The following is a 27,125-nucleotide window of genomic DNA, read 5'->3' as shown; positions in this document are numbered from 1 at the left end:
AAGAAGTGCTGCTTAGCAGAACAGCTACATGGCTGACCAATAGGTCTCATTAGGAGAGAGCTGGGCATCCCAACCACTGGAATTGAGCCATTAAACAAGAACCTGCTCTGTGGTTTCCATGCAGCCTTCGGTCCTTTGAGAAGTTTTAATACGATTCTCAGATGCCTTCCCATCACTTTAGGCCCTTTACAAGAGCCACTGCTAACACAGGGAGCACTTGGTTCAAAAGCCAGCTCAGACTATGTACTACTTGCACTAGTAGTTAGCTACTACGGGTACCTTGAGTCTTCCCAGGCAAGAAAGCTGACAGCACGGGGCTGTTGGTGCATCTTGGGTAAGGCAAGTACTCTACTATAAAAGCAGCAACACGAGGCAATTGCAGCCCAAGCCATGTACTAGCTTGCCACACCAGTATCAATGAAGTGCCCAAGTCTTCCCCACTGCATCTAAGACCTTTGTTTTCAAATCCACTAGCCAAAAATGGCAAATCCAGAAGGGGATAAGAGTGGTTTCTCCACCACCACCACTTTTACTAAACCCAGCGACACAGATGACACATCCCAGCTATGGCTTAGGAGGGACCTCACCACTGAGCTGAGCAGAAAAGATGTGGTGTGAGAGAGCCCCCAAGCTAAACTGTTTGAGCTTGTTCAGCCAATTCTAGCTCTTTGCCCTCTCTCTGGACTGGGACAGCTATATACTAACATAAGCTATCAGCCAAACCTCCACAAATCTAATGCAACACTGAGAGGAAGGAAGCAGCAGCGCTCTCTGGAGAGGTTTTTCCCATCATCTAGTGCCTTAAGGATTCCCTCCAGAGACAAGTTTAGCCATGCAGCACCCAGACAACAAGCACAGCCTGTTTGGTTAGCCAAACGTCCTGGAGGAAAGGACTGGCACAGGTCACTGCCAGAAAATACATGCAGGAGGATCAGCCATAGGCAACTTCTGTTGAAGGATGTATCCAAGACCAAAAAAGCGTGGCAGGGTAAACCTGCTACTTGAAAGCAAAAGCCTTAAAAGGATTCTTCTTGCATTTCAGGGGGAATTTCCTGCCTGATTTCATGCATGCAATCCTCTGGCCACTGGCCTGGCTGCCAACTTTAGACATTAATTAGGTTTAGAAACTGGAGGATGTAGGAGCCCATCCAATCCTGCTGTAGGAGCCCATCCGAGCCTGCTGTAAGCACAAGGAGCAGCTACCAGTGCTGGGCTGTCAGTGAGCATCACGCACAAAGCAGTACCTTCAGCTGCAAGCCAGAAAGCTACAGCCAAGTCTCCCAACGGAAGACAGCAACTAAAAACTAAACTGTAAAGCTGAACAGCAGCACTAATTGCTGAAAAGTGAGAAGCTCAAATTTTACGCTGAGCTTTTGGATTACAGTACCCAGAAGTCAGCTTCTTAAAATACAAGTTACCTTTAAAGAAGCTCTTTGGAGTATGTTTTTAGTAATTAATGCACATTTATACATCAATAGTGTGATACCTCCTTCCTTTGCAGAATATACCAAAAGATGCAGTAAGTCTGTGCACTTTTAGATAGGAGGTAAGTATCACATCATTTGCTCCTTTCTGGATTTTTGCTATCTGCCCATGAATGGCAAGCAACAGGAAACTTCACAGAGACCACCTTCCAGACAGAAGAGGTGCAAGAGCCAGAGCATACTTTTACAATTCAGAATCAAGCACAAGTGCTCCCTTATTAAAGGACCACTGTGTGCCACCCACCCTTCAGATCTGGGTATGACAGCAGTGACTGCCACGGATCCCAGCCATCTTAACAGAACTGAGGCCAGCAGCACAGAGGAAGGAAGGTGTGAACTGATAGCATTAGGTATTAAGGCAGGGCCCAGACTAACTTTTAAGGACCAGAGCGGGGCTCACAAAGGACAAGAGCCATGTATTTACAAGTCCCTCACCCTCAGAGACAAAGGAAATAACTACCCTCAGGCAGGCTCGTGAAGATATTTTATGTTTAATACATCTGAAAAGAATGCATATACAAAGAACTTAGACATGAAAAAGCAATGGTTCAATACTAATGAGTTGACAAGAAATTGGAGTTTGGGAAGATGAGGAAGATTCCCTAAGTCTTAAAAGAAAAAAAATTGCAAGCCAAAATGTGGTTTTTGGTAAAATCCTTAATAACACTGCAGTCTACATAAAGATCCTGCACACAATCCTTAAAGGACTGTAGCCCATCTTGCAGGTTCAATGTTACTTACAAACAAAATGCAGAAAAAGGGGATTCCCTTAACTGGTCCCTACATGGTGCCACACTAAACACTAGAAAACCCTCCAAGAGCCCTCCTTGCAGTTCCTTCCTACTGACACAGGTCTGTATTTCCACCCCTCCTTGAAGAATGCTGGCCCACCCAGCACAAGATGCACCACCAAGACCAGCTCCAAAACTCATTTTAATGCACACTGGGTCCTTTCAATGTCTAAGCAGCAGTGTATACACTGGTCATTTTAAGCATTTCTCAAATAATTAAGGACTGGCAGAAGATGGACTTGTTAAAAGCCAACTGAGTTAGTGTGGCATGTTTAAAAACATGCTGTTATTTCTTCATCTTGTGACAAAAAGTTGAGGAAGAGACTGGCAAGCTAATTTCAAGTCTGATGGTGCATCCAGAGAAAAGGATTCTTCTATTCCTAAGACTGTAACTTAGAGAATAGGGTAGAAATTTACGACCTGCATAGTAGAAAGCCAGGAGAGATAAGAGGCAAATTCAGAGGAGATGCAGGTGCATTTTCTACATTCCTCCTCAGATGAGCACCAGCTTGGGACATCTTATTTTCCTGTATTTGCCTGTAGCACAAAAGTCTGCTGACACACGGGCTGATGGCTGACTGCAGAACAGCCATAGGAGTTCTTGAAACCAGAACCAAGTCTTGCCAGACTGATTGATATAAGGGACAAGGCTTCAATAAAACAGCCTAGAATTAGTCTGTTACAGAAAAAAGTCATCACAAGCATGGCTGGATTTTAAACAAAAAAATTAGAAACAAGTAAACAAAATAAAAAACTAGTATTGATCAGTGTTTTCCGATACTACATAATTACTCAAAATTAACTAGTTTAACTGAATTGAGGGGACACTGGGGAATAAACACTAACATTCTCATCTCACACAGGGATCGTGTGGGGGAGATGGGAGTGCAGGGCATTTGTCATTATTGCAAAAACAAATTTTAAAATTTGTATCTTTAGTTTGATTTAAACATTGCTTTTAGTATGACATCAAACACCAGCTTTGCAGAAGGGGCTGTGGAGGGACGTTCATAGCAGCACACACCTGCGAGTCTTCTTCGGCTCCGGAGGCTCCAGGGCAGCCAATATCGCCTCATCAAATACATTCTTTAGGCCTTTCTGAAAAGGGGCAAAGAGAGAAAGGGGCAGTCTCATTTTTGAGTTCACATAAGCAAAACCAGAGAGAGCCAGGTGGCAGACAGACCCTGCTAGCGAGGGGCCAAGGTTTGCCATCTAGACCTCCCAGAGCCTCCTCTGCTCAGCCAGGGGCTGCCCAAGCTGCGTTGCAGCAGGTAGCAGCAGGTCCTTAGCAGAGCATCTGCTTTGCTGAGCAGGAACAGAGTCCTTCGAGAATGGACCAGTATACTCCACAAGAAGCAAACGTGTACTGAAGTCATTTACCCAATGTGGATTTTATGGTTAGTTGGCTAGTAACACATTTCACATGCTAATCACAAAGCAGAAAGTGCTGCATTCGAATGAAGAGCTCGGTCCCAAGCATGCCGAGCACAGCGCTGCAGACACCCGTGTGTCAGGAGGGAGAAGAGACAAGGCAAGCATGCAACGATCAATTGCTCCAGTACACGCTGTGGTCAGGCCTCTGGCCCCACGCACCCCATGGTTAAGAAGCAGCCAGGTGGAGCCCAGAAGCTGTGCATGGTTATCGAAGAAGTCAAGATGGGAGGAGTACAAAGCAGGTACATTGCGTAAGGGTTGAACTGAAGCCAGGAAGTGCAAATCAGAATAAAGCTTCATCAGTCCTTTATACAAACAACCGCAATTTTTAATTTCCAAATTTAAAGAAACTACAATTGACGTTTTCTCCTTAAAACAATAAAATCAGAAGCGTAAGAGTAAGAAGCAGCTTTACATCTTACAGTAACAGGCTTTAAAGTTCTATTACTGAAATGTTCTACCATGTTAGTGAAAGCAAGAAGTTTAACAGTTCATAAAGCAGTAGCAAATACATTGATAATTCCTTCCCCAAGGACTTACAAATACTCCACTACAGCACAGACAGCCAAAGCAATAGCAACAGAAAAACATCTCACTGCACAAAGGAGAACCAGAAAATCCTTCACATTACAGCATAACTTGCAGATTACCGTTTCATGTACTTTTGTCATGCAAATACATTTAACAAGAGCCACAAGTAGAAATTGAAAATACGCATCGCTTCTTCCAGCTGGATTCAGGAAGATCAGACATGTCTTATTCTGTCAATCTTTCTTTAAAATAATGATGTAATCAGATCCTTTCCTCCAACAGCCTGAATTATGAAGCTACCCACATCTGGCAACCCAAGCAGCAGAGAGTTAAGCGAGTCCAGATCACGTTCCACAGTCACAATGTTTTACTAAAGATCTTAAGTATGGTTTTCAGTCCAAGAGCTAATACAGAGGTTGCTCTGAAATGGTAAGCAGACAACGGCTTTCAATAAAGGTCGTTTTATTCATTTTTAACCAGGTTTCTACAGTAGTGGGACAGAGGAAGCAGCAGCAAGAGGGGAAGGAGAAAGCTTAGAATATACAGCACTTCCTTTTGGGCTGAGTTTCCGGAGGCTCGAGGGCAGCTAGGATAGCCTCATCAAACACATTCTTCAGACCTCTCTACAAGACAGAGGGGAGGAGAAAAAACAGCAGCCAGGTTAGAGGATTAGAGAAAAACAAGCAGATACAAAGAGCATTCAGGACAGAGCAGACTGAATTCACAGAAGCAGTAAAAAGATTTACTTCGCAAAAAACAAAGTAGATCCCAGGCAGAAATCTCATTTAGATGGCCCAGAAGTCAAAGTAAGAGACAAAACATGCGGCAGGCCATCAGGTTTGACAAAATGAACACCCAAAAGGGCAGAGGCACAAACATAACAGCAATTGGCAGAGATAAATAGGGAAGGAGCTGCACAAAAAGCAGTGGCTACCCCTTCATTGAATGTACAGTAAACTGTACTGAAGGTACACTTAGTGAGATTAGAGGGGAACAAACATGTTGGAGAGCAGCTTGCCCCACCACAGGGGCCCAAAGGGTTGCCCTAACACCTCCTTTTGTAGTCACCCACTATGGGTAGACAAGCACGAGATGCAGAGACTCACTGCTCCCATCTACTAGGACAGCAGGCAGTCCAGAGCAAAGGCTCCAAATAATTCTGCTCTGTGAATTCAGTCCCTGAATAACTGAAGATTTCCAGAGAGCTGGGAAAACACAGTCTGGGACTGAAGCAGTACCTCTCTAATAAGCCATCGTCACCTTCAGACACTGGCTACTGGTCATGTAAGAAGTGATACAGTACCTTACCTAGTGCTGCTATGCTAACACTAGGAGCTGGCTAGAAGGAACAATGCGTTTCAGTTATTCAGTTAATTACCACAGCAAGTATAACCACTCAAGTCCAGGAAGACAGACACGGTGTTAGGACTGGAATGACAGATCCAACACCACACCAGAAGTCACATAGCTGCCGGAAGCCTGTGGGGATTACACCGGAGCACAAAGCACGCCTTGCATTTGCTGGAAGCGCAACAGAAACACCGAAGCACACAGCCACCCCCACACAGCTCTGCCAAGCTACAGGTGAACACCGGAGGTGAAACCTGGCTCACTTTGGGCTCACTGGACTCGCCTAAATCTACTGTCACGAGCGCAACCTTCATAAATTCAGAACTGCTTTTTATCAGCCAGGTAACAGAAAAGTTTAAGTTACTTGCTGCAAGTAACTTAGTCTCTGCAAAATTAAGATTTCTTTTTTAAAAGAAAGATCATTCAAATGTAACAGATTTCTCCCTCACAGGTTAAACTAGATACATCTTCTAGCAAGTCTTTTACTGAAGCACATACATGGGAGATCTAAGACAATTCTATCTGGAAGCATTTAAATCCATCAAATTACATGCAAGATTATACTTGAAAAGTACATAAGCTAAGGAAGTTACCACGTACAGTAATTCCATACATCCTCTCCGGCATTTTTTTTTAAAAGCACTGCAACCCATACTGAAAAAAAACCGTAAACTTCAAATAAGTAATGCCTAAATGCAGTCTGAGTACAAAGTACAAAGAACGGAAATCTCCTTTCTCCATGAGATTAAGGCTGTCATATAGATTCAATTGTAAGATGTTAAAGAACTCAGAGGAATAGTCAAAAAAACAAGCTTCCTTAATTCTAGTACTCATGGGTTCCTTCATTTTCCTAGCACACAGAAATGGGGATCAATGAAGAGGAGAAAAACATGGGGCAAAGGTGTTGTGAAAATAAGACTAGAATCAGAAGTCCGGGTGACAGAAGAATAACCCCATGAAGGGAGCAGTGTCTGACACCACAGCACACGGCCTTGGTGCTCTGGTTCAAGTAATGCTGTTCCTGGGCTGCACTGGGGAGCCAGCTGAGCTCAGGCTCCCCTTATTCACAGAGGGTTTAAGACACTTTTTATAAATCAAAATCATCTACTATATTCAAGTCCAACATCAGGAAAAAAAAATGAACCAAATTCAAAATGTTCCCTTGTGTCAGGTACTGGCACTGAGCTACATAAAGTTACTCAGACTTGTATCAAATATACAAAGCAACAATTGGTCATTTTATTTGTAAGCTGTTTTGTCAGTCATCCTTCCCTAAAACAGAACATTATCTACTTTTACAGTGGTATTTGGGTATTATTTTGTAGATATAATTGAAGAAACAAACTGTGTTCGGCAAGCTGCCAGCTAGATCACTGCTGGAAACTTCAAACATCCCTGTGCAGAGAACTTACGTTCCTGCTTGGCAGCTATTGCCAACAGACTGAGGAAGAGATGTTTCGTGGTGAAGGTCAATAACAAATGAAGTAAAAGAGAACAGAGCAGAAGCAGACTGAACAGTCTTTCAGGTGAGAATGCTTCTGAACCCTCCTACGAGGTTATTCTCTATTTCTGAAACCACTATCGGGTGATCAATTGCTAGTACTCTGCAAGAAATTCAGGCTGAACTTCCCAGCATATAAAGCTGTTCCCTGCAACTGATACAGTTAGTTTATCTGGAAATAAAAAGAACAAAAACGTCTTCCATGCCATTTGAGCAGATTAAACAAGGCAAGCCTAAAGCTACAGAAGAATGCATCTCCCTGACCAACTTAAGACAAAAATCCTAGTATCCATTTAACCACTGAGTAGGTTCTACAGCCTAGTTAGCAGCAGCATTCAAGTTATGCAACAGACACCAGCTAGAATGGTATTTGAGGACTAAATAGCTATAGGAGAATTACGGTTCAAGCACCAACAGCCCTCCATTGGCACGTGGGCACTAAGGAGGCACAGCCAAGGCCACCTTTTGCTCAGGGATTCCCAGGATGAACTACAGTATGCCTTACCACAACACCTCCAGTACCAGTGTCCTGCTAAATTCCCTCCAAAGCCTCTTAGCAATCACTCAGGCAAAGCTTTGTTACAAAAAGTCTCAGGAACCCAAACAGAAGAGCCACCATGCAACCTGGGCAAAAGGTGCAAGACACACTGAACTTCAGGCTTCACAAAGTTCAGCAATAAAGCTTTGTGCTCAAGATACTATAGATGAATGCACAAAAAAAAAACTGAAAAGAGCAAGACTTAATACTGTGCACCTTTAGTTCCATGCACATCAGGTAGGGACAAATTCTTCACAGAGCATTAAATAAGAGTTGAAATAAATTCTGCAAAAGTAGGCACACAAGATTAAGTTTGAGGCAAAGACAGCATTCCAGCTAGCCAGTCAATGGTTACTTCCCACCCCATCCCAGTATTCCTGACTTAAAGGGGAAGAACTATTAGGTTTCCTGGCCTCAAGTCAGCAGTTTTGGTTGTTTTTAGACTCATTTTCACAAGTCAACACAGTGATGCTGTGAACTAACATCTTAAGAACTATTTGATGGTTATTTTCTGTTTCAACAGAACTTCCATCTTAAGGCAGATAAAGGAAATGTACATCACCACAGACTAGGTGGTGAGAAGAAAAAGGAAGCTCTCACAGGAAGAGAAAGAAGATTTCACAGCTAGGAAGGCTTCTATTCTTAGAAGAGAACTTACTTTAAGATATAAATCACTCATCTGAGAGGTGTTATTATTCTCTTTTCCTGCTCTCTTCAGCAGCGAACTGCATTCTGTGTTCTAACCCACTTGTTGTCCATAAGAAGCCCTCTAAGTTTTTGACAGCTATTTTGCTCCAACGCAAAAGCAAACTAAGCAAGCAAACCCTCCTCTATCTCTCCTCTACACTATGCCTAATCTTTAGGGGCTGATTTGCTTTGTACCACTGCCAGCTCCTCATGCCTGAGAACAACGGGACAGAGCAAGCTACCGTGCCAACAGCAGAAAGAGCTCACATCCTTTCACATTCATACTGAATTGTTCTTCCCCTGTAACTGGAAAAAAAAAGTATGGAATAGTAGCAAGCAGAAACAGTCAAAGACCAACTCTTACCTGCGTAAGTGCAGAGCATTCCACGTACTTAACAGCCTTCAGGTCCCGGGCCAGTTTTTCAGCCGTCTCTGGAGTTATAGGCTTCTGCTTGTTCTTAGCAAGTTTCTCAATTGTTGAGGGATCATCTCTTAGATCAATTTGGGTCCCAACAAGCAGGAAAGGAGTCTTTGGACAATGGTGAGTAATTTCAGGTACCCACTAAGGAGAGAAGATACAGCATTTGTTACTGGCCACCTAGACTAATTCCCTTAGCTATTTCTAAAATTACTACACCAGCTCCTCCCTTTCTAGACAGGGTTAAACAAACCTTTTCTTTCACATTTTCAAATGAAGAAGGAGACACCACTGAAAAACAGACCAGAAATACATCTGTCTGTGGATAGCTGAGAGGTCGTAATCTATCATAATCTTCCTGACCTAGAAGAGGAGAAAATTAACAGCATTAGAGGCAGACAAAAATACCACCCTTTACAGATTGCTAGAATACATATTACAGCACAAAAGCATTATTGTGAGTAATCCTAACTCTTAAGCAAATACACATGCCCTGAATCCAAACATTAAGAAGCCTAGTTTTCAAATACAGAATTCAGTCAGTTGCTATGTAACAACAAGCTGCTTAAAGTCACAGGAGAGCATGGAAGTCAGAAGTATGCTCTAACAAATTTAGATCCAGCAGCCACAGACTGCAGAACACTTTCCTCAATTACAACAAAGACATTTATAGAAGTCTTCTGCACCTGCTCTATCCATTAAATGGATTTTGTAATATATTTTGCCATCAAATTTCATTAAGATGCACAAACACAGTTTTGTTCACTAGGTCCCAATTGATACTTGCAAACATCTAATGAAGCATCCTTTGAGCAGTAAAAGAATGCTGCTGTTATGGGAATAATCAGGCTGTCCAGCAGCATTCCCCCAGAAAACACACCGAAGTCCCAGTGCAGGCTTTCTTTTTAGAAAGAAAAGCTAGCCTCACACTTATAGCAGCTCCTTATGAACTGGCAACCAGCTAAGAAACTTGTTCAAAAGACCTCAGATTTCAACTAGTGGTCTCTTGGCCACAGAGGACAAAGACCTCCAAGACTTTGAAGTAGCTGACTCAACACCTGGGACATCTCAGTGCAAGATGACCTACAGTTTGAAGACAGATGCCTAAAAAAGCTTGTTAAAGCTATGGTGCTTGGCTGGACACAGATGAACTAAGCACTGACCAAAATACCTTGCTGCAATTAGCAGTGTACTCCAAAAAGCTGTCTTCATGGTAGAAAAACAAATCTTTTATAATAAAGTCATTAACTTTGGTTTCATGGGTTTTATCCATTTTTTAATTATTTATTTTTAAGTTCTGTAACTTGTGATAGCTACTGTTTAGCAAAAAGCTGGGTGACTCTTGAAGTGCCAAGCCTTCCATTCCAGAAGCCTGGCTCCAAAAGGAAAGATTTTATATTCACAAGCTCATCAAGTCACCTATATGCACTCAGCCATTTGGTAAGCCTGCAGGATTACTAGATGGGTTACTGCACTCAGGGGCTGACAGCATGAATGTGCACTTCTGCACGAGCTCTGGCTTCCAAAGGCCTGACCATGAGAACCTCAGCAGGACAACAGGCAGCAGGACCAAAACACAGCTCTTATTGGTACCAGTGAACAGCTCCGAAGCCAAGCAGGTACCAGACCCAAGTACTGTGACCACAGTAAAAACAGCTGAATAGAGTCACATTAAGTTCTACCAAGTCAATATTAGGTAACAGGTCACTGACTAAGGTCTCCTGAAGGACCATACATTGAAGAGTAATTCACAATATCAGATGCTGCTATACTGCTCTGGTGTTATTATGGGCTGGGGACTGGGTAATTAACAATTGAACCAGTTTCTACCCTTTCCCATTAAGGGTTCCACACTGTAATAAACATAGTAGTTTAATCACTGTACATTTCTCCAGTCAGAAGCTGAAATACAGTCTAGTAAATATGAAGAATTGTGCAGACTTTCAATTTTAAAAAGCACATAGAGGGCTTATGAAACCCCATACAATGTCCAAATTTCATCCACCTTATGGCAAAGACAAGCCACGGGGGCATCTAAGATGTTCCAATGCTTGTCATCCTCTCTTGACATTTGGCAAAAAATAATAGGCTATTTACTAAAAAAAAAAAAAAAAAAATCACACGCAGTATGTATTTTCTTCAGTTTTCTCCTTTACTTTTGTTTAAATAAGAGAAACCTTTAGCCACCAGGTAATCCCTAAATTAGAGGTAAAAGATTGAAACTTGTTATGTAGTGTCACAAAATGGAACAGCTCTACAAGAAGGTTGGTTTGTTTAATGAACTCAATTTAGCAACTCCCAAAAGCTCAGGAAAGTGGAATAAAGATTTTTCCCTTTTATAAGAAAACAACTGTATGTCTTCATGTTCAACATCATAACTAAAAGCTGGGGTGTTACAATGACGCAAACACTTGATTTCTCACCTGCGGTATCAAAGAGGCCTAGGGTGTAAGGCTCTCCTCCAATCATCACTGTTACAGCATAGTTATCAAAAACCTGTTAAGAAAGCATATTAAGAGGATGTGAATAAGCCATCATCCTACTTACCTTGCCAGACCACCTCCAGTTTGTATAACAGTCGTCTAAGCAGGACAACAGAATCCATCAGGCTTACTATGCTACTATTTAACAGGACAATTCAATCTGAACAGGGATGCAAGAGTTGTTTCCACAAGGTACCTAAAGCAAAGGCACACCAGATACACCACTGCATGTAACTGGGTAAAAGCCACTGAACAAAACACCTCTAACAGCTCTTGCCTGTAATTGAGGTTTCCCACATTGCCACAGAACTTTCAGCCTTCACACTTACACCCAGTAACACATCCCCACTAAGACAGAAGTGATAAACTTCAACCTTGCCTTACTTACATCCTTCAGGACAGAGCTATGGGGTTACTTACTCATAGGACTGCAGTCCTCTAAAGTCCGTCTTTCTGAACATCAAGGGAACACAATACAGACCCCATCTCTTCAGCAGGAATTTATCCTCCAACTTAAGAGGAAAGCATCCCCAGCAATACAGCCAGTCAAAATCAATACATGCCAAATTCACATCCTCAATCTAAATGGAGATTCGAGCTCTGGAAGATCAAGTCATGGTGTCTCCGTGCAGCAGCCGGCAGAACAGTCCTGTCCACAAGAGGAGCCATGCTACACAGGTCAAAAGCTAACCCTGCACCAGAAATGGCTGACCCAGTAACTTGTTTACAATAGAGCTGATCACAAGGACCTATCCAAAACTTTTTCATTCAAAACCTGCATACTCATTAAGGAGTCTGCTGTCTGAGGTCAGCATCCATAATTTCAAAGACCACTGCACCTTTAGCACCACAACAGACTGTTTCAGAAGTTACCACCACCGAGAACCATTCCCACTGAAACAAAACCTCTCTCTGCGTTTTGCACCACAAGATTACTCAGAGACAGTTGAGAACCGAGCGGCAGGCTACACTTCAGCACAAACCTGAAGGCTCAGCAGCTCTCACAGCTGACATCAACTGCAGCATTAAAGCAGTTCACACTCAACTTGAAAGCTTTTCATGGAAGTGAGAAGAAGGAACATGGAGAAATGAGCTGTCACATGCACTTATAATAACGGCTTCATTAAGAGTCCAGGTCCTTGAAAAAATTCCCACTGAAGTCTGAGGCTAAGACCAGCAAGACAGCACTTCAAATCTGAACTTTCAAGAGCTCATCAGATGAGTCTCCCTTCCAGACAACTATTCTGGTTAAAGCAATACCCGACACCACACTTTTTTTCAACTCGGCACAACCCACTGTGACTGAAAAGCCATATGCAGGAAGCTGCACATCCCCAGCTGGAAGTTCACCTTCCAGACTACTTTGGATTAGCCTTCAAGATGTTAAGTACTGTACTAGATTCCAACATGCAGGTCCATTATCTGCAGCCCAATCCCTTCCACAGTAACAGCCCAGAAAGCATCCAGTTACAAACAAGACCTTCCACCTAGAGGAGGGCAGCAGACATTTCACTGGGCATATTCAACATATGGCGACCACTGCTCCAAGACTGCAAAGTACAGCTCAGGATGAGAACTCTCCTACTAGGTACATACCAGCAGACTGGTATGCCCCCACCAAAGGTCAGAACATTTCTTCTTTGAGACCTCAGCAGGCAGTCAGAAGTTTAATCTCCCAGAGACACTCAACCAGCACTCCTGCTCGACTCTGACCCTCTACTATCCCCTTATTTTGCCCAGCAAATTGCCCAGCAAGTTGAAAATACTGTTTGGAGCTGCCCATTTTTAGGAGCATTAACATAAATTTGTTTTGTTTTTGTTCCCTATCTGTTTGGGGTTTTTGTTTGTTTTTAAAGGTACAGCCACTATTGAAGAGGTCTGGGGTTCAGCACTAAGGAGAGGCCAAGGTTACGAGGCTAGCCTTCAGACAAACCTGGAAGCTACTGACCCAGCAAAACACAATTTTATTTTCAGTTGAGCCAAACAGGCTAAAACCCAGAGCAGCCATTAGCCAGACAAAAGGTTTCAATTCCTGCCAGTACCAGACAGCCCTTTATAGCAGGAAGCCTGAGCTTTTGTGGTACAGGGTTCACACGTGCCCTACCATTCCCCAGACAAGTTCCTTGCTACCTTTTCTGAAAATGGGAATGAAAACCATGCATGGACAAACTCAGTACCAGCATGGAATTCATCCCCCACCAGGAAACACCCTGAAGAAAGAGAAAGAACTGCAAAGCAAGTAAAACTTATCTAGCAGTCTGAACTGGTGCAAACATCAGTGTTTTGCTCCTATTATTGTTCACAAGTACCACTAAGCACAACGACCACACGTGGTTTATCTTAGCACCTTCAGTATTGCATACGCAGAAGGATTCAGACGAAAGCAGGCTGATTTCTTCACTGCAGCACTCCATGTACCACAGGACACACTCAAAAAAGGGTGCCTGCCATCTTCCTCTCTCAGACACCTCACAGTAGTGCGCACCAGGATTTGCTGTTAGATCAGCAGCATAGCTGCTGGCTGGCTCACTGGCCTTGAGCCAGCACCCGTATTTACCATGCTCCAGAGCAGAACATTATCTCCAGGTTTTCCTGCTTAACCATTTCTGTTACGCAGTCTGACTTTATTCTAGGGTCCTTCTTACATTTTCTCCTTCTTCAGCCACAAACATTTCACAGGCATTCAGGTTTGCTGACTCTCAGCTTGCTTTCATTTGGGAACAATGCTGTTTTATTTCTTTTCCTGTCTATTACTAGAAGCATTAGCCAGAATATCAGAGGTTACTTACCAGTTTGCAGAGTTTGAAATAAGCAGGGTTAGAAATAAGCCTGTGATATTCCCATAACAATTTGTTTCTTGAGCCATGAGGTTCAGAGGTAAACACTACTTCAGAAGCACTGGACAGTTTTAAAAGGCACCAGAATTAAGCCTTAGCACACCTTGAAAACACTTCTCTGGCAAGTAACTTAATTTTTTGGAGTAGCTTTTCCACATCGTTTCTTACCAGGGATTTGTAGACAGTACTACCATCTGCAGGACAGCAAATTTAAAGAGTATATTTTGAAGCCTCATGAGTTTAAGATTGAAACTTTTCAATGTAATTCAGGGTAATTTCACTAGGGATAAGTATAGAAGCTGCTGGCTGCCTGCCCAAACTCACTGATCACTTTCATTTTGTCATGACCATAAAAACTAGCTTAAATAGGGCAAGCAGAATTCCATAGGCTCGGTATGCAACATGGCTGTCCTAGAAGCACCACAGCAAGATACTCAGCACCACTCTGAAAAGCTTGAGAATGGTGAAGTGCCCCCACTAGCTCATAACAAGAGGATCTCCGTGACAGGCTGAACTTAGGTCTCCATGCCCACAACACAACCCTCAGGTTGGTCACTGCATCCAAGCTGAATACACTCAGGTTTGGGGGTACTTTTATCAGCTTCCTCTTCAGCTCCAGATCTACAACTAAAACAAAAGAATATCAAACCCAAGGAAGTCCATTCCATTCCTAGGAAACCTCAAATCTAGCAAGCTGAAGATCTTCAGAGAGCATAGAAAGACAACAGCTAAAAAGAGAGGCATGGAAGCTCACTGCAACTTCTCTTCCACAAAGACAAGTTTTTTTTTAAACTAGCTGCTATTTTGGAAGAGGCATCAGGAAGGAGCTACCCAGTAACTCAGAAGAGTTACTTTTAAGCAAATTTTAAGTTGCTTTACAATAGCAGAAAAATCATTGACCCCAAAAACAAACTGAACTGTCTCACTGTCAGCATGCCAATCTTGCATATCCAATATTAAGAGCAGCAACACTTCCCTATTGGAAAAATAACGCGTGTGCCTCAGCCAAACTGCTCAAAACTTGATTTTTAGATAAGCCAAAGGATTCAGTATCTCAGAAATCTGAGCCTGTAATACTTAAAGGTTGCTGAAGTGTGTTATATGGAGATAGAAATAGCAAAGGACTACGCAAAGTTAAGTTTCTGGATGTACAGCTGGAATGAGATTGTGCAGTCTAGATGCAAACATGACTTCAGCCAAATGTGAGAGAAATAACTAGACATGCTCCACGGCTCACCACATGACCTATGGACCTCTCAGAGTTGCAAAGCAAAAAATCAGCATCAGAAACAGTAACTGTGGTCACTGGCTGTTCCTAGCAGCATGAAGCACTAGTTTCCCTAGAAGTGAAGGCCTAAAAGTGAAGGTGCAGCTACAACTGAGCTCAGCAAGCTGGATAGCAGGAGTCCCTGCTGCTCACTCTCCACTTAACAGTTCCAGCAACTGCAAGTGATCTTCACAGAACCCAGCTGATGGCCACCAAACAGAACCCAGATTCTACAAAGCAGTCAAACAGCATACAGGCTACATACATGAAAAGAATGTCCAGCCCTACCAGGTAATAGAAAAGATCAGTAGCAGCAGCGTACTAAACTGATTGTGACTTTTCCATGATGTGTTAGTCTCCAACATGCTGTAAGAACAAGCGTTAAGTTGTTCATGCCACGAAGATTAGTTAGGAAGGGAACTCATGCTGCCCAACCCCATCATGCCCAAAGAACAACTGGAACCGTTCTCAGCACTCACCGTTGGTACATATTCCGATGGGAATTTATTTGTTGTGTAGGAAATTAAGAGACAGGTTTTACCAACAGCACCATCGCCCACGACTACGCACTTAATCGTCTGCATAGCTGACGTCTGCTATAGTATCAACTCCAATGTGAACCTGAAAGAAAACGAGAGAATTATTTAGAGGTTTTTAATTCTCACTGTATAGCAGGTTGTCATTGATAAGCTTCAGCCAGAGCCCAAGCTCCCTAACAGGACGCATGGGATCTGAACACAAGACATTCCTAGATGGTGGTTGATACAGTCTCTCCACCACACACATACCCCAGAGGATTTTCATATATGCAAATTCCTCCATATAGCCAGCCTCCCCACTGCATACAACTGCCAAATACCAGCCAAGATTCTATTTGGCATAGTCACTTTTCATGCTGGGCAGAAGAACCAGGTAAATTACCTCACTCCTGTACACAGTGTGGTTTTTTCTTAGTTACCTAGAGCTGGGAGAAAAAACAATCTTTGCCTTCCCAGAGTGTTTCTAATGCATAAAAATATCCAGCCTTAGATGCACTGAAAGGTAGAAGTGTGAGCTCGGGTCTCAATAGCTGCTAAGTAAAACACATCTCCCAAGGAAATACAGCAGTATGAATTTTGAAACTAATTTATGGCATAAAAATAAGCACGTATAGACAGAAGTAGACATGACATGATTAATGCCCCCCTCCCCCCCCTTTTTTTAAGGCTTAAGTACAGTTCTAAAATCTCTGGGTTACAGTTGCTACTTAGCAAGTACTTTGATCCCCATTTGGAAGTGGTGACCAAACTGAGGAACTCAGCAGTGCCAGACCCCAAGCAATCTCATTACTCCCCAGACACAAGATCTGGAAGCAGCCAGCTGCTGCAATGCTGCCCTACTACAGGATTTATTATTGGAACTAAACAATATTTACCTTGACACCTCAATCAATATTTGCCTATCAATACTTCTAAACCTTAGCTTGCTGCCTCCAGTGCCAGACACAGATGCTCTTCATTAAGATATCATTTTAATTAGAAAAATACAAGGCCTTCAGTCATTTCTTTTCCACATACAGGTATGAAATCCTGCCTCCAGCAAGCCTAGTTTCAAAGTTGCCACCACGTTTCAAACATCTCCATATTAATGAAGCTTACAGCAGAAAAGATTTGCTAACCGAATTATCCTTGGCCAGGGTACAGGGGGAGAGGACAGGACAAGATACCCTCTACAAGTCGCCCCCCAGAATGGTGGCAATGCTTTAGGCTAGAAAGGATGTCGCTGTGGCTCTCATTTCTGGGTAACTGCATAAGAAATTGAGCTGATCCCTACAGAACTGTGCCACTGGGACCTTTCTGGGGATCTCCCTTTTCTGGATGATCTAGGAGAAAGAAAAACGCAGTTCCAGATTTTGAGTGCTCTGGTGACAGTAAGCAATACAATTGGATACAGCACAGCTTACGTGGGAGGGTAATTTCTAAGGACTCAGAACAAACAGCATCAGCAGCTTTTCTTCACATGCTGCAGGGATGCTCCAAGATTCAGACAGAGCCAACTATCTTCAAATGAACAATCTCAAAAGATGCCCAAAGACAACCATTCAGCAGTGCCACTGCATGGCCCGTGTAGCGGTCTGAGTTTTTTCAGCACTAGTAGATCAAGTACAAAAAAGCACTCCAAATGGGGTTTTCCAGCCTTTTCTTGCTTGCTTTTTCAGTTCCAAGTCGAATCTATTACGCTGCTCATCCAAATTCAAGAAATCTCCGCTCCAGCTGGCCTCGCTCATCCCGGGCACTGGGACAAGCAGAGGAGCACACCCACCTCCGAGTTACACCGCCAGCTGCTGCCACCCCTTCAGAGGGAGCCAAATTCACATGCCACCCCTCTGGCAGACACCTACCCCTCCATCCTGCCTTCCTCCCTCCTTCCCGATCCTCCTCCTCTTCTATTCCCCGTGTAAGCTGCAGGTTCCTCATCTCCAGAGTAGCCCTTCCATAAGCCCACAGCACGCTAACTAACGGAAGAACCCAGCACTCTGAAGCACATCCTGTGCATTGCAACATCCCAACCCAATTAACTACAAAGTGCTGCATGTGCACTCGTACAGGAAAAGCTCACGTATGCCTTCGTAAAAAAGGGTGTAACTGATGTTATTCACTAAGCCTCATTGCTCCAGAGGACCTCAGTCAAGCAGTAACAAAGAGACACCAGCATTACAAGGTGCATCAGATCACAACTGCATCACAAACCGCGTGTTTCTCTGCCCTTGGCCACAGCCAGGTCCCTACACCGACTCCAGGTGAGACAATACTCTGCTCTTACCGGGGCTCAGGTCAGACCTTTCCTTCCCGTGGCCAAAAATACAAGCTGGGCACGCACCGTGCATGCCGGCAGCAATATGCCTGAAGCTGTCAGGTCAGGCTCGTGCATCGACACAGCCCATGCAGCACAGGGCATCAGCAGTCCCAGAGAATCTCATACAGAAGTGCTGCTCACCCTCACCACACACCTCCTGCCAGCAGGACAGACCAGGCTGCAAATGCTGCAGCACAAAGCAGGACCTGAACTGCACAGCAGGGGTCCAGAGAAGTCAGGGTGGGTTTTCTTAAAGGAAGAAAAAAAAAAAAAAGATTTACCACGAAACACAAAAACTCTAGCAGGCTGACTGCTTCTCCACAGAGATTTAAGTCAGCCCACATCTAAGTGAAAGCCATTCTGCTCTTTAGGATTGCTGTGTTAAAGAACACAATTGCATTTGAGCACATCCGTTATGTAAAGGGATCCTCCCCACATTTTGATAAACAGATATATAAATTCACCTCTAAACACTGAAATGAGGTCACGTAAGATTTAAGCAGATTTAGACTGTTAAGCATAGGCCTCCAAAGTTTTACTGGTGGGAAAGCAGAGTTGTTGAATAAGTTATTTTACTTGGATTAGAAGGCTTTCCATGTTTCCTAGATGAGCTACTTGATGTTCTCCACTTCTAGCAGGTCCACAAAACACAGCTGAAAACAAAGTCATTTTTAGGGAGCTTACATGTACTATCTGAGCACCTATTCCTCCATAGGGAAAAAAAAATATTTAGGGACACATATATCAAGTAGTGATATGAAAATAAATAGTCCAATACGAGATGCAACTGGAGAATAATTCATCCCCCAAACGAATGTTGGGGAAGGGAGAAAAAGTTCCAAGTTTGTTTCCTCCCTGCAAAGTGCCTAACTGAAGCAAGTGTACTTATAGGACACCTAGCAGGACCAGAAAGCACTCTTTAAAAAAAAAGTCTGAGGGAATTGAGATAGACTGGAAAGCACCCAGTGTGAGTGCAGGAAGTAGACTGAGCTATGTAGTTGTGAGCCTTTTGGTCAAGCCCAGAGAAGAAAGCTGATGAAGGCTGAATATAACACAATTGAACTTAGTTCTGCTCAACAAGGTTTTTTTTAAAACCTAAATTCATTTAATTTTCCAAACCTCTTTGTATTATAATCATGAAAAAAAGGTGCCTCAGTAAAAAGTATTAACTGATCATACTTCTAACATTCGTTAAACTTTCACCTGTTCAGTGTGCGATTTCACAGAACTCAAAAGCATCCCAGAAAAACTGTATCTAGCTTTCTGGAACCTGTGGGTTACAATGCCTGGTAGTCTACAAATTCATCACATGGTCCTCCTACTCCAGGAGAAGTAGGTCAAATTTTCAGAATTTTGCTTTGAAGCTGAGTTATGCTTTTCACCTTTAGGATTAATCCCCAAAAGTTGTAACTGACAGATACAAGTGTTAGGATGAACACTTAACCGAAGCGCCCCATGCAATATTGCACAAAGAGGCGTTAATACATCCACACCAAGGAAAGCTTAGCATTGCACCTGTTCTCAGCACAAACCTGAACACACACCAAACGACATCGCCAGAACACAAAAACCTGAAGCAACCCACGGCAGGCTACCACTTACCAGCACAACTGGGAGAAACGCTGGCCCAAAGAGCCGCAGCCCCTCTCGTGCAAGCCATTTTCCCATTACAATGTCACACACACACAAAGTGCAGCATTGCTACAGGAGCTGCTTAGTTTTAAAAAACAGCCCATAATTCACAGTAGTTATGATATATTCCAGTAGCAATTTGAAGTACTAATTGAAGGGTTAGTGAAATGGTGTCGATCTTCTTACATAAGTGCTCCCTGCTACACCATGGAGCACAAACCTTCACGATCCCACCGTCACTCCTGCCACACAAGCAGTTCAATCACTTCAAGCTTAAGATTATTTTCATTTTTGAGCTACTAATTTCTGTTTTCAGGTTAAAATGTGTACCTTCCTCTAGCCAAAGGAAACCAAGCTGTCAAATCTGTCCACACATCCTGTACCAGCTTCCTGCCAAGCCACGGCAGCACCGCGACTTCCTCTCCACGCAGCGCTGTGACTGCTGCCATTTCAGCACACGGCGGCTGAGCCCCGCTCGCTGCAAGCTGGCGATCAAGAACCATTTCACGATGCTCTTTAGCATGCACCATTAACGCACAAGCCAAAGCTTGAGCAGCCTGTCACAGCTTCAGAGTCTGCTCCGCACTGCAACAAAACAAGCACAGCCATTTCTGGAGACTGAAAAGACCATGAAGACTTTTTTCCAAACAATGGCTTTACAGTAAACAGGGCATTCATCTAACTCCTCTGGGGTCAAAGCAGTCAGAACAACACTATCCAGAGGATTTTATCCATGCCGATCTGTTAAACACTTTGATCCTTCCACACTACCTTTCATTTCATATCTTATAAAAGAAAGATTTCTAAATAAAGCATGTGACTGATCTAGGAACAAGTTCTCAAACAAAAATCCCATCCATTTCAAGGCACCGCACCCAAAAGCGCTGCTCCTCCCCTTCACCACCTCCTCTGTCCCCACCAGAGAGCAACACTTTTGCTTTTCAAACTGAGAAGTCTCCCACACCACGTGCACCGCAGTGCCATGATCAGTTAGTAGTATCCAAGCAGTCAGGTGTGCCCCACCAGGACACCTACCAATATCATATGGAGAAAGTTGCATGCCTGTATTGCAAAGCCAGCAGAGCAGCAGACACTCCAGCTCCGAGATCCCTGCACACAACCAGCTCTCCAAAGATCACAAAGCACACAAGTTCAGTTGTCAGCAGGAGGCCGGACCTGTTGGTGACCCCTCCGTTGCCACACAGCACAAAACATCAACAGAAGTAGCTCTCTGAGATGGACTCCAGGAAAAATAGCAGACAGAAGTCAAAACTGGTCTGAGGAGCAGCGTTACCATGGGCAGTATTCCCCTCTGCAAGCATACAACAGCCATTTCTAAAAGTTACTCAAAACTTCTCAAGCCCACCTTTCAGCTTGCTAGGAGTCATCTTCTTCTTGGAGGAGACTTCACCCCACAAGTATGCTAGCATAGAAGCAGCAGATGTGCAACATGATACATGCAATGTAAATGACACGTAAACCACTTGGTGCCCAACGTTACCTGCCCACTCGTCTGTAGCACCGACTGCTGCAGGCACACAGCATCCCTCAGGTTCAAGTCAGGCTGAGGGCCTGCGGGTTCAATTTCTTAGAGCTAAAAAAAAGTTGTCAAGCTACAAACAGCACTGCACTAACACTCTCTCAGAGCAAAGCAAAGGATGAAGTCTAAGGCAAAATCTGCAAAGAGCAGGAGACTTGCTTCAACAATCTTGTACCAAATCAATTAAGGGTCTTGAAGAAAGATCCTTCTTTTTGAGGATTTTTTGACCTGCCAATAAAAATTCAGACATTCCTTTAAATCCTATCTCAAAATGTACACTCTGCAATGTAGAGACATCTCCAAAGAGGTGCTGCCATTTGGTTTATAGAGAAGTTATCTAATTACAAGACGTACAGCCAAAATGCTGTTGCTACAAGGTGCTCTCAAGACAACCACAAGACTTCTGGTGAAGACCCAGCCTTTGCCATCACCCACAGCCCTAGTCTTGGTATGCAGCAGAAAAAACTGACAGCAGCAGGGACCCACGGTCCCTGCCACCACGAGGGCTGGATGTGCTCCGTGACACACCTCAGTCTGATGTTGGTCTCGGGACCACAAAGGCTGCCCTCAGTACAGGAACGCTCAATATAGGGGCACACCAAGTTCCAAGACACATAGTCAAAGTCTGCCACTCGACAAAACTTGACTATCCCAACACCTATGTGGTTTTCAAGCAACTTTTTTTCTGGGTAAGTTACTATGAGTTACCAAAGGAGAAATGTTCTTAAAACACAACTGCCCGAGATGAGCTGCTTTTATATGCTTAATGCAACTTTTCTAATTAAGCACTGAGTGACAGCTACTTTGCACTACTTCTCAAAGGATCCTCCCAACAAACCAGAGGAGCAGAGATGTGCACAGGACAGGAATTAAAAACAGCTGGCTGGGGGAATTTTAAAAACCCAAACCTAACTAGCAGCATTATACCATCTTCCAAGTTCTACAATTAAAAAAAAAGGCAGTTGGTAGCCACGCCATTGCATTTTAGTCCTCCGTTCAAAAGAGCTACCCATGAAGCCCGGTCAAACAGTGAGCGTGACTCAATGGGCCCTGTGCTGCCACAGCAGCCCCGGTGATCCTGTGCTGCAGGGCTGACGGCTGCTCATGTGCTTCAGTGCTGGCACTGCCAGTTCATCCCGCTTCGTAACTCAGAGCAACTTACAGCAGATGTAAGTTGACAACAGTAACCTTCCCTTTAACATCAACTCAACAGGAAAAGGCAAGAGTGCAAGATGGCTGCATGGCCAAAACCAGCCAGCAGCGCTGGGAAAACCCCACCCTTATTAAGCACCAAGAAGCACACGTGCTTGCATTAAGTTCTTATTTTTGTCAAGGACATCTTAAGATTTTACTCTTCACTAACTTCCCCACAGGAAGCTGTTTTACTCTACCGTGTACCAAAATCCTGTTTGGTATCCTCATTCTGTGTGAAGCAGTCCTAGCTGAACGACCTCAGGTTTGTACCACTAAGTTACAAATACGATGCAGAGCAGCCCTGTGCTGCTGTTTGCACTACTGACTGATGACAATGCACACTCACCTCGATGTTTCCCTGACAGCAGTAGAGCTGACATTGGCAGAACTGCTATTTTGATGCACATTTGTTCAGTGGCAGGACCCTGCGTGCACATCAGCATTGCTGTTATGTTTGGGGAATGGTGCAGCTGCTGGGGCTCTGCACGCACAAACTGCCCAGTGTCCAGAGGAAGCAGTGCACTGGAGGGCAGCTCAGGCCTATCAGCAACACTGCCAAGGACTGAAGAGATGAAGCTTTAACAGCATTCCAGAAGAGACTTTTCATCAACACCGACCCACCTCCCTGCTTCTGTTAAACCTAACGAAGCAGCTGGAGAACTAGAACAGATAAAGCCAGAGCTAAAGCAGCAGAGGGTGCCTGGCACCCAGCAGCTGCAGGAGGAAGTAGTGAGGCTGGTACCAGCACGACAGACCTCAGCAGCTGGCACATGCAGACACAACACCTCCTCCTCCTGGGCATGGAAGAAGAGGATCCTCCTGAGAGCCCCTCTGCAGATACTCAGAGCCTAGGCTGAACAACACAAGCAGTGAAGTCACTGAACTTGAGCTGACTGACCAAACGCATGGGAGCAAACCACAGCCAGAGGATGCCCGCTGGCATGACACAGCCCAGCACCTTCACAGCCAGGCCTCTCCACTTTGTGTTTGCCATTTACCAGCTGCAGCAGGTCCACTGCAAACAGCTACACAAGCATACAAAGTGGTGGGTGCCTTCCTCCCTTACATCCAAAAACTGGAAGAGTGGTTCTGTTATTTTCTTCCAAAACAGAACACATTGTTGGACAAAACCACGGCACCTTTCAACCCAGGATCTGAGCAGTTCAAGACAGCCCATTACAGGAGGTGCCCGTTGTGGCACTCACAGCCACTGCCACACCACGATGGAACACGGCCGACTGCCTCTGAGCCTCCACCAGGCCCACGTCGCCACTGCTTGAGCTTGGCCCTAACCCTGATTCAGCCCGGTGAAAGCTTCCACCCATCCACAGTTTGGTCTACGCTTTGAAACCTGCAGTCTGACCACAGGCACAGAAGACTCAATACAGACCAATGTGGTATCTGCACACCGCTTCCAAACATAAAGGCTCAACAGAAGGCTCTGTGTGCACAGAAAATGCACAAAAAGTAAGCATTTGTCTTTTTTCATGAGATGAGAACAGAGTTCAGAATAACTTATGCTGGGAATTATGCCTTACCATTCAAAATAAATTGAATAAATTAGCAACATAACAGCTTAAAAATAGAACAATGCTTCTGAAAAGCTTTTGCACATCTAGCTCATTTTCTCTTTATAAAGCTACTTTTTTTTTTTTTTTTTTTTTTTTAGAAAAGTCAGTAATGCCTCATGAAAAACAGTCACTTTACTGATGAGGAAACGGGCTAAATGGTATTTGGGAGCTTTTAAAAGTTCTTTAAAGCAGAAATCATAACCTGAAACTCAAAAGGAAGAGCACAAAGGTCAATTATATGACAACACAGTTGAAAATCTGCGTCTCACATTCATTAAGTTTATTGCATACCCAGGACTAAGTAAACAAACTCCATTCTTCCATCCAACGCCCATCTAAAGGGCTCACCACCAGAACCTGGGAATACCTTGCCTTAATGCACATTGTCACTTTTTTGCTTTCAGGTCACTGATTTTGGCCAGTAACGCAGGTACCATCATAAAGGTACAGAAGGGGTTGCAAGAACTTCCCAAGGCAGCTGCTGCAACAGGGCATCCGCAGATACTCAAGAAGGTTTAAGCCCTAGGAAGTACCCTGGCCAAAGTCTTAGCTGCCACTTCTAGGGGTTATCCCTCCTGATGGATACCCTTAGCTCGTATGGTATAAGCTATTTTAAACATGGCTTGAAGGAAGCTACCTAATTAACTGATGAAAGGATACAGAAGCATAACTGCTTTTAATTCCTTTAAAAAATTCAGTATAAAAGCTAATCTAGTCATTATGTCATTTTATTTGTTGTATATTAAATACTAAAAATAGTTTTTCATATGCATTTAGCATAACGGGGTGACAGGAGCCACGGCAAAAGCCTAAAATACACTAAGTGGATAAAGAAAGCTTCTTGCTAGATATAGTACTAAAAACAATTTCACTTCCATTTACTTTGACAGTGCCCTCATCTTCCAGAAAAAGGTGTTCTTTCCTCAGAAAGCAAGCCTCAAGCATAAGGATAACTACATCCCCATACAACTCCTCTTTACAGGCCATCACTGTGGAAGCTGGGATGGCTGAAATTAATATGATCAAACCTAAAGACAAAGCGAAAGCTGGGCCAACCCCAGAAGGCAGGCAGACGGACTAGCAATACTAAAGGGTGCAGGACCACAGATGACTGAAAGCTGCAAGCACTGATAGTAGTATAAAACAGATTACCGAAACTGCAGTGACGTGCATTCAGTATATTGCACAGGTTCTCAGAAGCCTGAAGCAGAGCTGGAACCTACTATACCAATGCATCGTATTAACTTTGAAGCCTGTAGGGCAACAGATAGCTGATGAAAAGATTTTAATTAAGATGTCCCAGCTGTCTACGCTCATAAGACTTGGAAATTTATTTAATACAACAATTCCATTTTAACTAGAAGGAGCTGTTCTATCAGGATTAGCAGCCAGCTTCACACTGCACTCAGCACCAGCCTTCTACAGGTTTCCTGGGAAAGTAAGAAAAAGATAGAGGCACACTCATCAGGGAAATCCCTACACGTTTCAGATGGCTCCATTTCTCTTTACAAGTAATATTTTAGTAGAAAATCTACAGGTTTTTAGATACTCCATGGATTTCACAACATATCTATTTAACAACAAAAACAAACTTTCCAAAACTGGCCATCAGTTTTAGGTAAGCAAATAACCCAAACCAGCATATGTAATGAATCAAAAGCATCAGGTACAGGTCATGAATAATCAAGTTCAAAGTACGCAAATCTAATGATTAAAATTTCTGCCTAAAACATGTTAGCAAACTGCAATCAAGTTTTATCTTGCATTACAGTAGTTTTTATTCCTTGCCAAGACTTAAAAATGCTTTTCCTCCTTATTACTGAAGCACATAAGGAGAGAACAGTTTGTACAACGAATGATTTCACAATTAACAATATATTGATTCAAGCCTTTTGGCCATCCGTATGACCTGTTTCAGACACACATTTGCCTTCCCCATAACGCTTACACTAACAAGGAGCAGTTTGCAAAGAACAACAGATTTTCCACGTATAGTTATCCAAACATGAAGACTTCCTATCTAAAGTTGCTTTTGCAATCTAACCTTTTGCTAACCAAAACAGACAATTTTTAAGTGCTTTCCTGAACTATTCCAATCAGTAATACTGACTGCAAGCTTGAAGCAGGTCTTGAATACTATTCTAAAGAAAGGACGTTTGGGGCGTTTCTATTTAACGCTTTGAGTAAGGACAGTTAGCACCTCTTTTTCTACGGGAGAAGACACATTCACAGATGAACAGGAGACAAAGACGATCACAGATGGCCAGGCTGAACTACTTTGGACTACACAGTCGTCACCGGTCTCCTCATTAAGGCCTCGTCTTCACGGCGCTTTGTCAAAGGATGGTAGCAAAGCAGCTCTGGGGGTTGCAGTACCCACACGGATAGGGCAAACACATCATTTTGCAACTCTTTCTTAAGGGCGGCTTTCACAACCCTAGCTGTTATGCTCACAGCCACCTGGCTGCAGAGGGCATCCCACCGCTGCTACCAGCCGCCAGGTCCAACGGCTTCACACCTACCGCCAAGGCAGCTCCACAACGCGCTGCGGCAGCCCGTTCACCTTACAATCGGTGCTCCAAAAGCGAAAGGGGAAAACGCGTGTCAGCAGCAGCAGCCCTCGGAGCACCGCCACCGCCTCCTGCGCTCGCCGACACCAGCCAGCACCGCACCAGGAGCGGGCCCCAGGGCAGGGCAGCGGCACGGAGCGCCCCCCGCCGCCCCTCCAGACCAGGGGGCCGCAGCGGGGCCTCGCACAGCGCCGCGAGCTGGGCGGCGCTCGCTCCCGGAAGAAGCGGGAGGCCGGAGCTCCGCGAGCACCGACCCCCGGGCTCCCCGCAGCCCAGCCGCCCGCAGCCCTGCCGCCGCTCCCCGCCGGGTGCCGAGGCACCGGGACCGCCCCCACCCCGCTGCGCTCCCGGCGGGGCCCGAGAGGGCCGCTGGGCCCGGCACTTCCTGCCGCCGCTCCCCAGCGCCGAGGCCCCGCCGCAACGGGCGGAGAAGGAGGCGGGGGGGGGCGCCGCCGCACCCGG

The 27,125-nt window shown here is 44.3% G+C and overlaps 1 protein-coding gene across 2 annotated transcripts in view; it reads right to left on the bottom strand.

Annotated features, from left to right (window-relative positions):
* Positions 1 to 1,956: 1,956 nt before the first annotated feature.
* CDC42 (cell division cycle 42) overlaps positions 1,957 to 27,125 on the bottom strand; it is a 30,501-nt gene continuing 5,332 nt past the window's right edge. Inside the window, exons 2-6 of one of the 2 annotated variants that reach the window (XM_035344529.1) lie at positions 15,801 to 15,942; positions 11,158 to 11,230; positions 8,988 to 9,097; positions 8,681 to 8,878; positions 1,957 to 3,373 (exon numbers count right to left, since the gene is read on the bottom strand). In XM_035344529.1, the coding sequence (XP_035200420.1) occupies positions 3,284 to 3,373; positions 8,681 to 8,878; positions 8,988 to 9,097; positions 11,158 to 11,230; positions 15,801 to 15,905 (576 nt within the window). In that variant the 5' untranslated portion in view covers positions 15,906 to 15,942 and the 3' untranslated portion in view covers positions 1,957 to 3,283. Of the gene's footprint in view, positions 3,374 to 3,998; positions 4,864 to 8,680; positions 8,879 to 8,987; positions 9,098 to 11,157; positions 11,231 to 15,800; positions 15,943 to 27,125 lie in introns of those variants that run through there. The other variant, XM_035344530.1, reaches the window with a different exon arrangement.

Source organism: Oxyura jamaicensis, chromosome 21, assembly GCF_011077185.1.
Source record: "Oxyura jamaicensis isolate SHBP4307 breed ruddy duck chromosome 21, BPBGC_Ojam_1.0, whole genome shotgun sequence".
NCBI lineage: Eukaryota > Metazoa > Chordata > Aves > Anseriformes > Anatidae > Oxyura > Oxyura jamaicensis.
This window is presented reverse-complemented; position numbering and strand designations above follow the sequence as displayed.